The sequence below is a fragment of the Mytilus trossulus genome, chromosome 9 (assembly GCF_036588685.1).
Source record: "Mytilus trossulus isolate FHL-02 chromosome 9, PNRI_Mtr1.1.1.hap1, whole genome shotgun sequence".
In the NCBI taxonomy this organism is placed as follows: Eukaryota; Metazoa; Mollusca; class Bivalvia; order Mytilida; family Mytilidae; genus Mytilus; species Mytilus trossulus.
The window spans coordinates 53035534-53047643 of NC_086381.1; the positions used below are offsets into that span (position 1 = coordinate 53035534).

Genomic DNA, 12110 nt, shown 5'->3' on the forward strand with positions numbered 1-12110 from the left:
TGGTCAGATTTGCGTTTTAAAGAACACATTCATGCATAGATCATCCAAAGCATTTAGATAACTTTGACAGCCGGCTTTGGAAGAAAAATGAGGACTAATCTCTTCTTATTTTGTGTTTTAGCACCAGTTTATACCATCTTAATCGGTCACATAAATGGCGATTCTGTATTTGGTTGTGGGGGATTTGTCAAATCTGACGTCGATATCAACTTTTCTTTAGTTGAAGTAAGTTATTCAGTGTCAGTAACAAGTAAGCATCATAATTTGACATTAGCATTGTAATGTATCCGGTCGTTCTGTCCCCAAACTGATTCTGACCCAAGTCGAACAGGCTAAAAGTCCATTCGGGCCAAGTCGATCAGGTTTAAAGTTGATCTAGTCCAAATAATTATGACGTCTGGCAAGGCTATTTTAATTTTTTTCTAGGAGGAAGGCGTCCCAGAAAAAAAATAAAATAGCCGTCCCAGACGTCATAATTATTTGGACTAAAGTTGATCCAGCCAAAAATAGAATAATGAATTATCTATACAGCCTTTTGACTTTGAGGAACCGTAGCTCATTAAGTACTTATGTTATTTTTTTACTATTTGTGGACAATAGTCCGTTCCGCAGCTAGGCAGTCAGGGGTACTACTTGTACAAGTGTATTTTATTTACTTGAAGAAGTAAAAATAAATATACACATATAAGTAAATTTGTACGCTACTTATACAAGTGAATTTTATTTACTTGTATAGGTAAAAAAAAATATTGGCTGAGTTATGTCCCTTAGACATTCAGATTTTTTTACTTGTAGAAGTAAAAAAGTCATCCTATCTTCTTTTATTGAAATCTTTGGATTTCTTTGCTGTAATAGAATTTTAAATTATCTGCTCTTTGCAGATGTCTTTACTAATCATTTCAGTGCAATTTCATGGACAATGAAAATCTCATTTGTCTGTTATCTTCAGAACACTGCTCATTTACAAGCCCCCAAGGAGCAATTTTTGAAGGCCTTGTGCAAATACTTAAGATCTTTGCGCAATCAGTTTCTTTGTTGAACTAATGAGATGAAACATTGAACTTTAATTAAAAAATTTGAGCAAACCTGGGAAAAATCATTAAAGGCATGATTTTACATCTCAAAACTTGAGGATTTTTGTTGGATTGTAAGAAAAATTTACTTATACAAGTAAATTTTTGAGAAAATGAAGGGGAGATTATTTAAACATTATTTATTTACTTATATATGTATATTTTTTTTTACTTCTTCAAGTAAATAAAATACACTTGTACAAGTAGTACCCCTGACTGCTAGGTATTGTATTGAATTTCTAGACAAATCATGACAAATGGGCACCCAGTGTGGCCAGATCAGCACCTGGTTAAATCGACGCCCGATGTAGTCATTTCAGCACTTTGTGAAGTTGTATGAATATTGTTTTTTATTATTAACATGATCAAGTGTTTACATTGTTTTCAGGTGAAGCTGTATACCATGCATGGTAGTATAAAGTATCAGACAGACTGTGCTCCTAACACTGGGTACTATCTCATTCCATTGTATGACAAATCTGACTTTAAACTGAAAGTAGAACCACCTAAAGGATGGAGCTTTGGTAATTTATGTCTAGTCTATGTTTAAATATTTACAAATCCATTTTTCCCTCTCACTAATTATATAGAGTAAAAACAATTAATTAATTGAAGCTCTGAGTCTTCAACGAAGAGTATTTTAACTCACTGTCACATCTAATATATATAGAGCTTATGAAGTTTATAAGTGTCAAATTTTATGTAGTTTTATAAAACTTCAGAAGCTCTGTGGTGATCTGACTATACTTATTATATAGCTATAACTACCTTGTATGGCACCGTATAGCTTCTACAGTTGGAGTTGTTAGTTGTCCTTCACATCAGGATCACGTCCGTACAGCTAGGCCGATTAGTAACAACTCATTAGTCCATAGCCTGCCATTCGGAACACTCGGGACTCTTCATGTAGCTTGTTCTTGTGCCGGTGTTCTCCACATTCCTCTCCTTTTTATAAAATGGGTTCTGTTATTTCTTTGAATTCTATAATGCTCTGTAACTCCATAGTTACTGAGGCGTATATCACATTACGAGGCATTGTGAAACATCATCATTACAGCCATTTAACTGAATACACATTATACTTGTATATTCACAAACATTAATTATATTAACAAATCTTATATACACATACGCATTGCAGAAATAACATATATACAAATTAGATTATATACTATTGATAAGTTCAATCGAATGCCTATAGGAAGAACTAAGTATACATCAAATAACGTCATACTGGAATATATACATTAATTACACATATGAATATGTAGTCAACTCAAAGATGTAAGGAAGGCAATTCTTTGAATCGTCCCCTTTTTCTCAACAATAGCTTGTCAACACTTTTACTTTTATTTTCCAACAATTTCTGTGCATTGTTCATCATCTTAACATTTGGTTTTCTTATTTTTATCAAGGACTTCAGACACCTTTGCCATTTGCTGGAAATTCCTTCCTCACTTAAACCGTTCTTTGATTTTCTACTTACACTGCCTTGGTCTTTAATTTCTTTGCCTTTTATGTGACTCACATACTGACTCTCACGTGCTGACCTCGTCTTCTTCTTCTTCGTCTCCTTCACCTTCTTATTCTTCTTCATCTCCTTCGCCTCCATCTTCTTCTTCTCCCTTTTTGTTGTCAGTGCTTTGTCTTTTATTTGTCCTGCAAAGTGATCATCCTTATACAAACGATGTTGTAGTTTGTTATCCGAATTAGCGCTGATAAATGAAACAACACCACTGATAGCACAACCCTTGTCATCCATGTAACTTTCAACTGGCTTCTCCATTGTGTCAATCTTTTGAGATTCTTGAACCGTCTGAGTGGATTTATCAATACATGCATCAATTGTTTGAGTGGAGTTATCTACACCTTTACCAATCTTTCTTTCTGTCGTTTGTTTAGTTTTCTGAAATGGTACATATTCCAGTTCTGTTTGTGTTGCAATCTCTACGCTTTGACAACAAGACCTCATTTTTTCATCAACCCTAGTTGGTGTTGCTTTCGGTATCCATCTTTGTTCTACGTATTTCTTTTGTGTTCCCGGTTGCTCTTTAGTAATGTTGCATCTTTTGTTATCGGTATCTTGAACTACTATCCAATAAAGATGCTTGCGGTTTTTCAGCTCTGAACTTACATTTTTGTTTGACTTGTAAATCCAATTTGGAGCCAGGCAGTCAATAGCATCTGTCAATTCTTTTAATTCAAACAGTTCCACTTGGTTCTTAATATTCTGATTGTTAACTAAAACATCTGATAACCCAATGTCTCCTTTTGTTTCTTGTTTATTGTGTCTGTTGATAAATTGATCGTTGTTGATTTGGCCCAAGCTGATTTTACTGTTTGCACATTCGTCAATCTGTTTAATTTGCAGTGTTGTCTCTCTATTCAATTTATCATTTTCTTTAACATTCGCTTTAACTAAGTTATGAAGTTTTCTCTTGGTCATAAACCTTGTCGCATTTCTTTCAAAAGTACTTTTCTTTACTTTCAGTTTCTCCTTCTCTTTATGTTTTATTTCAACAGCCAACTCTGCAATACGTGCTTCATTTGATCCTGCTGTGTTTTCATCTGTAAGCTTCGTATCTTTTTGCGAAACATCCATCGTTGATCCATCTGTATGTGATTCTATGACGGCTGGTATATCTGCATGGTATATATTAAGCTCAAGTTCTCCATAATTGTCCTTCAAATCAAATTCAAAACTTTCTCGCGTAATTTGGGTGTTGTTGTTATTGTCGATGTCAAACTCACAACTCTTATCTGCATTTAGTACTGATGTAGTTAGTTGCTCTTTTTCTACTGTACTTTTTCCAAAAGCATGCATGGACTCCTGAAGATGCGTATAATGCGTGTCTGAAACGCTTACGCCAACTTTACTGTCATAACACTCATTGATAACAGCTGCATCTTTAGACTTGGGGTAATTAACCTTATCATCATCAATTTCATCATGATTTTCGTCTGAATCCCCTTTACTATGCCTGTGAAACAGCTTAGAATCTACTACTGCCACATTCTGTTCATGTTGGAAACTGGTATGGCATAACACATCATTTTTCTTTCTTTCAGTATTCTCTTTATCAAGTTTTTCTTCCCACAAACTTTTGTGTTTTAAAAATCCTTCTGTTTTTTTAAATATGGTCATGAAACGTGTTGCTGCATCAACTGAACTTCCAGCAACTTTTGTAACTAGTTCTCGCTCTTCCTCAGCACAACAAGCGTTTATAAAGTTTTCTATAACAAGCTGTTCTTGTTCTTTCTTAGATCTATTTGGAAACGTTCCCTCAACAAGTTCTTCAATTCTGTGCTTAAATTCTTCTATTAATTCGCCTGGATAAGGGGTGATATTCTCTAGATGTTTTAAACTTAAATATGAATAACCAACCCAATCAAACCGGTCTTCAAATAGTTTGCATAATGTTTCATAGTCCTTTTGTATAGTATTTGGCCTCCTCTCATAGAAGCTCAGTGCTTTTCCGGATAATTTCGAAATAAGCATTTGTAATCTTTGTTCTTGATTCCACCCATTTTTAATAGCTGTAAAATTAAAATTGGTTTTGAACAGGGACCATCCTGGAGTTGATGTTCCATCAAAAAAGTCAAAATTATTCATACTTTTTGGATACAATTACACTCTATATGTTGTTAAAATTATATGAAATTTGTATCCAGAAAATAAAATCGACTACATGTATAACTGCAAAATATATACGACAAACACACTCATATATTCAGAACTGTAAACATTTCACAGGAGAGTTTGTTTTACTATTTGCAACGCTAGCATCAGAACGTCTGATGCGAAAACTCCTGTATAAATCTTACAAATAATCAAGTAAAGTGTACAAGCAATACATGTATCAAAAATAGAAAAGTATATATACAAAAATCCAAACACAAAAAAACTTGATTCAGTCAAATCAATGTTTTATAAACTCAATATGTACAATCAATGTGCAGGTAAACAATCAAATTTATAGACATGCATAAATAAACATACAGATATCTATATTATGTACAAAGATCGATAGATGACAATTTAATTAATCAACACCTCTCCTACATTTAATCCTACATTTAAAAAGTGAACTCTTATCATGTCATATATATAAACACAAGTATAAGCAAAAATTAAATAGTGTCTAGTTGACAAATATATAATTTGATCTACAGTGTGATAGAAGACAAATATAAGACTTTAATCAAAATAACAATGAATCAACGAATATTAAAGTTTAATAATCGTGGGAAAAAGGGGGTCACATTGTGAAGTAAAAGTTTATCTAATCATATGATGTAAACGCATACATCAGAACATCTGATGTTCCCTTAAATTGCAGGTAAATCCCAGAAATATCAAAACGCAAACATCAGAACGTCTGATGTGATATTTTACGGGACAGAAAAGGGGGGTTGAAATATGAAATAAATGTATCTTCTGTTCAATTATAACAGCCAACCAATAATTAGTCTTCTAAAGCAAATAAATAAAGTGAATCAATCTATCCACCTTATTCTTAATATGTTATATATCAAGGAAAAAAGTGTTTTTTCACTTGTCAAAACTTCAAATTCGGCGCCAACAAACGTCAAAACAAAGAACTTCCAGTGAATTCGTTGCCGACTTCTGACACCAATTGTGGTGATCTGACTATACTTATTATATAGCTATAACTACCTTGTATGGCACCGTATAGCTTCTACAGTTGGAGTTGTTAGTTGTCCTTCACATCAGGATCACGTCCGTACAGCTAGGCCGATTAGTAACAACTCATTAGTCCATAGCCTGCCATTCGGAACACTCGGGACTCTTCATGTAGCTTGTTCTTGTGCCGGTGTTCTCCACAGCTCTATACATGCTACTTCAATATATGTATATATTTTTACGGTACCATCTTGCATGTCTTGCTTCTAAAAATTATAGCATCACATCCATAACATAATCTATAAGAAAATCAATTCAGATAGCAGAACATTAAAAAAAATAGCATCATATTAGTGATTACCATGATTCTAAAAGGTCCTGGGGAGAACACTGTCAGAGATACATATTTTTACTGTTAAATAAACAGGACTCTTTAAAATTCAGTCAGAAAACTATTACCATAACTCATATAAAACAGATATCTCTATCCTTCATCTGTGGTATAGGAAGTAACTATTTATCCATACCATGTACTATTCTCAATATATATGATTAATAGCTGGATCATATAGTTTTATGCTGTAGTGTATGTACAGCTCGCAGTGATATTGTTGGCTTTTTACAAAACTACCTCTACCCTTTTTTATTTGGAAAATATGCGTCATTTTCATCAAATTGGGAAATTTAAAATTAACCATGAATTTGACTGAAACTTCAATTTACAGAGCCATTTTCAAGAGTCAAACCCTGCTTTAAAATAAGACCTCATTTTGTCAGTGATGATACATAAATAGACCCTCAAATCTGCAAATATAGTCATTTTAGGCATGAAAAATGTTTAAATGAGTGTTTTTCAGTTTGAATTCATGCACAATTTCTACTGAGACAGCACTGTTTGGGAAAAAAATTGTCTTTTTGGGAATAATTTTAAGCCATTTTTTTTTCAAATTGGGATTCTTCTCCAGGGGAAAAAGCCTTTATTCTCCACTAATTTAAGGCAAACAATATCACTGGCTCGGTGTCTGAACTAAATATCTGACTTTTAGATTTGGTTTGAGAAATTGATTTCTGATATCTGTTGATCAGAACTTTAACTGGTTGGTGCCAACTAAATCTAGATATGATTTTACTGTTTTTATATTACAGAACCTGAGAGTGTAGAATTGAAGATAGATGGCACCACTGACCCATGCAGTCGTCAGGAAGACATAAATTTTAAGTTTACAGGGTTCTCTGTCAATGGAAAGGTCATAAGTAAAGGTCAAGTGAATGGACCTTCTGGTGTGACAGTTACACTGCACAAGTCAGGGTCAACAGAAATTTTACAAACTGTTACAACAGCTGAAGATGGCAGGTTGGTATCTTGGATTCTAACAAAAATTTGCAGAACATTTCATAAAATTTAGAAAGGAATTGGGGAATATGTCAATGAGATGAGGAGAGGACTCAATCAAAGAGCAAAAACAACTGCAGGCCACCAATGGGTCTTCAACACAGTAAGAAGGCATGCTTCAACTGGTCCCTAAACAAAAATGTATTAATTCCTAGTGTCAAAATTTATGAAATTGTTTTCTTTACATCAGTTTTATTTACTCGTTTTTGTGCGACACAAAAATGTACAAGCTGAGTCCCTGCTAACATGTCAGATTCTAGTTTTACATTTGTTAGGTAGTTGTGAGACAATACAATCTATACCTTTCTATTAGCAAAGAAGTCTTCAGGTTATAATATATAAGCAGCATATTCAAGAAAGAATATGGAAGACTTTCTAAATCAATATTAAACTTGAAGAGAATGTGATAACAAATTCAAATGCTGTATGATATCTTTTCCAGCTACATTTTCAGTAAAGTCATGCCAGGGGATTATGATATAAAAGCAACAGCGTCTCCAAAATATAAATTCATACAGGTAAGAACTGCTTCATGTAAACATTAGTGTAAAACAAGGTGATCATCTAATTGAAACAAATGTAAAGATATTAACAACCTGGCTTTGAAAAAAAATAATCTTATTTATTCACAACTATTTCAGACTCCTGGCAATTTAATAGGTTGAATATTCTACGGATGTTTTAGGAAAACATAATAAATGTCATTATATGCAATTTTTACATAAACTATCCAAACAATCATGATCAGGGCTCACACTACTTCAGAATTATAGGGAGAAGTGACTTCTCTTTTTAAAACTCAAAGGGAGAAGTGGTGAGATTTGAAAGAGAAGTGCTCATTTGCGCAGTGCGCTACAATGTTTGGATTTTACTGTAGTATAAAGGGTCATATGTAAATAATGTTCTTTTTATATGATTCAATTCATTAAACATGTTAAAGTATCGTTTCAAATTAAAAAGTTTTACTAAGGTTCTTGTGAGAAACTGCCAACTAAATATTTTTAAAATATCTAGCACTAAAAAGAAATAATTTTGTATTTTAAAAAATCTAAGGAAATTATTAATAATCAATTACAATTAAATTCAAATCTATCTTGTGTATGAAATTCAGTGTTTCTTATAAAAAAATATAAAAGTTATTAAGCTGGGCCATAATATATTGATATTAGTATATTATAGTCTCTGCTCTCAGAGTTCAGCAAGTTTGTAACAATCCATAAAAAATATAGGGAATTATATACACCAACCAATTAGATGTAACCAAAAGTCTCTGAATGCCTGTGGAATACGTATTTTTCCCTTTGGGATCAATATTCTTCTGTCAACTGTTCCATCCGTGCGTCTATAGTAATTATTGTAAAAGTACAGATTTCATTCATAGCTGGTCCGGTTTTGATCCGTAGTTTAGAAATCGATCAATGGCGGACGAATGCAAGAAAATTTACAAAAATAAACGATGTTTGACAAGTTATTATGAAAGGAACATGATGTTTTTAATGCAATAAATGGATTAAACATTTACTGGAGGCAACTTTTATCACTTTTGAAAGAAGTAACCAACTTATTTTGCCGCCGAAATTTAGGTTCATGTACATTTTCGAGTAACAAGCACCGGATAAAAAGTTGTATTTTTAACAAATAACCTGCAACACACTGCAAAGACAATGCTTCAACCTCTTTTCGATAATGAATCGTTTATGCCTAAATTTCTTTAATTATCAATAAAAAATTGATGTTTTATCAACTTGGTAAAAGTTGAAAATGTCCGATGATGGAAGCGACTGAAAGCGAGTATCGTCAAGAACAGGGTGACTTGTTTTCGCATTTGGGGGTCGAGGAAAGCGAAGTGATGATTGGGAATGCGACTTCTTCGCCCAAGTCGCCTGGTAGCGTGAGCCCTGATGATATTTGATACATTGTAATAAATACTTTCCAGCAACAAGCCAAGGCTACAGTGACGGCTGACAATGGTGATGTAGGAAGTTCTATAGTGATTGCTGGTTATCAAGTGGTGGTAAGTACAAATGTACACCAATGCTTAAGATATTGTCTTAAAGTTCATAAAAAAAAAAAAAATCATAAGCGAAAAGTCTTATATTTGAGAATTCTTCTATAAAAGCATGCAAGGCAAACCTTTGATCAACTTGCTTACTATTTTTGCTTGGATGTTTGCAAACAATAGGTAGGCTGAGTTTCAGTCTATTTTATGTATACAAACATAGCAAGCAAGTTGATCAAAGGTTTGCTTTGAATGCTTTTATAAAAGAGCTGTAATCCAGTTCAAGCTTTGAAGCTAATTGTTCCTTACTGACTATGCAGGACAGGCCAACATATCTTTGACTCAAAATGAAGTTTTTTTAATCCATCATTGTGCTCATTCGTCTTAATAAAAAAATGTCTCATAATGTGAATCACAGGTGATATTTTACAGCACACACATGTATCAAGTTTTAAGGGGTGCTTGTGTTGCACAGTCTTTCATTTTCTATGTAGACTAGTGTTATAAAAAATTACAATCATATGAGCAAATCAAATTGTAAATAAACTTGCTATTACCAATACATGTCAATTTGTTAATCATGTTACTATACTGTAAATATATTGAGTTAGTTTTAGTTCTAATAAATCTTTGCCATGATTTTAGGGAAAGGTACAAAGTGAAGGAGAGCCAATCAAGGGAGTTAACTTTGTACTCTTTTCAAAAGTTGTTAACAAACAGGTAAATATAATTTTTATGTCTCATTTATGGGCTTTATGTTTTTTGGTCTGTGTGTCTGTTTGTTTATTCGACAGTTCCTCCTACTTCAAGTTTAAGTTTTTGGTAGAGGTAGTTTTTGATGAAATTGAAGTCCAATGAGCTTGAAACTTCACATGTTCCCTATGATATGATATTTCTAATTTTAATGCCAAATTAAGAGTTTTTACCCCATTTTCACGGTCCACTGAACATAGAAAATGATAATGCGGATGGGGCATCCGTGTAATAGGGACACATTCTTGTTCAACTTTCTTTATTTCTTATGGTATTTGAAACCTTCATTGTGCAATAAGGAAAAGACAAGTCATCAGTTGGAAATTGACATTTATATATCCTCATCTGTCTCTTATAATCACCTTACAATTCAAACTGTTGGAACTATTGATATGAAAATTTAACTTTCTTTCTGATATCTGAAAATCAAATTTCAGTATTTATAAAGTGTGATAAATGATTGTTTGATGGAAGAAGCTTCTATCAAGCCATTATTTAGAAACACTATAGATAAGGAATCCAGGGCAAACTTGTTTAAAAAAATCATCAAGCTTATACATTATTGTGGTTAAGCCTGACCAGTCTCTAATAATTAACAGTATCCACAGTCGATATTCATTGTACAGTTTTGTAATGCCCCATTTATGGGCTTTATGTTTTCTGGTCTGTGCATCTGTTCGTCCTTCTGTCTGTTCATTTGTTTGTCTGTTTGTCCCGCTTCAGGTTAAAGTTTTGGTTAAAATTTTTCGTCGATGTAGTTTTTGGTGAATTTGAACTACACATGTTCCCTATGATATGATCTTGATCGTTCAAATTTTAATGCCAAATTAGAGATTTTCCCCTTTTTTCACGGTCCACTGAATATAGGAAATGATAGTGTGTATGGCGCATCTGTGTACTGGGGACACATTCTTGATGCACATAATTCAATGAATTTAACTTGAAAATATTTAAGCACTATTATTTTACTTTTAGGATGTGTTGGACTGCGAAAAATCAGTTCCAAAAGGATTTGTCTCCCCTGACAAGCAGGATTCTTTATGTTATGTTACATCAAAGGATGATGGCACATTTACCTTCCCCTCTCTGTCTGTAGGAGAGTATAGCATTGTAAGTATAAAAAAGGATGTTTTTGGTAGGAGAAAATAGAAACAGCCAGAAATAGATGATAAATTGAGCAATAATTTCAAAAGAAAGAAAAACATGCCACGTCTGTTTGAAGACCATTAATAAATTTGCACTTGCTTCAGTATGTTGTTCCATATAAGGAAAATTCTGTATGTAAAAAAAAGTATATGATGATTGATAGGAAATAAATATAGCCATAAATACGTGATAGACTTAGCTTTAATTGTAAGAGAAAAACATCAAGCCACTTCTGTTTGAGAAATGAACGTTAAATCAATTGATGAATTTGCAATTATTGTACAGTAGTAATTTGTTCAATGTATGAAGAGTTCTGTGTGAAAAAATATAATACTTTGAGAGGGAATGACACAATGTTATACTCATTCTTTTCAGGTACCATTTTTTAAAGGAGAACATATAAGATTTGATGTTGTACCTGCTAGTATGGAGTTCAGGGTTCTTCATAATTCAGTCAATTTACAGGTAAAATTTCTTTTAGTAATGATTACTGCAGATATTTGAAAGATGCAGTCGCTCAACTTAAAGAGAACACAATACATGTATATAAGTAATAAAAGATGTGTGGTATAAGACAATAATTACATTTAATAGATGTATGTTTCATTATATTACTTTATTCTAATTGGCTAAATGTGCATCACATGATATTACCTCAGCAATTGCATCAGTCAATAAAACTTTTCATTCATGATAACATGTGGTCCCACATAAAAAAGTGCACAGGTGAATTAAATAAAAATTTATAAAATTCGTGTTTTCATGATCATAGCTAAAAAATGTAATTATAAGTATTGAATTCTTCTTTTTGTAACTTCATAGGGTTGTAAAAGCGTTGACCGTGCGCACATTTTTAGAATGAAGCGCTCAACGCCTTTACACCCCAATGATTTTACAAAAAGAAGCATTCAATTCTAAAATAATACAGCAACACAACAACACAAAAAAAAATGTATATTACATACCTAAGATAAAGTTTCTTCTAATCAAATAATACTGTAATAAAACTTTCTTTTCTTACTAAAATTGCTGAAAGAAAGCCAATAAATTGATGTCATAATAAAATTTTGACCAATGAAGAATGAGTTTAAACAAACCTCA

General features: G+C 32.8%; 1 protein-coding gene across 2 annotated transcripts in view; it reads left to right on the plus strand.

Annotated features, from left to right (window-relative positions):
* Positions 1-23: 23 nt before the first annotated feature.
* Positions 24-12110, plus strand: part of LOC134683108 (BOS complex subunit NOMO1-like) — a 45464-nt gene continuing 33377 nt past the window's right edge. For both annotated transcript variants that reach the window (XM_063542196.1, XM_063542195.1), the window contains exons 1-8: positions 24-225; positions 1462-1597; positions 6865-7072; positions 7554-7629; positions 9048-9125; positions 9756-9830; positions 10839-10973; positions 11385-11474. In XM_063542196.1, the coding sequence (XP_063398266.1) occupies positions 88-225; positions 1462-1597; positions 6865-7072; positions 7554-7629; positions 9048-9125; positions 9756-9830; positions 10839-10973; positions 11385-11474 (936 nt within the window). In that variant the 5' untranslated portion in view covers positions 24-87. The remainder of the gene's footprint in view (positions 226-1461; positions 1598-6864; positions 7073-7553; positions 7630-9047; positions 9126-9755; positions 9831-10838; positions 10974-11384; positions 11475-12110) is intronic.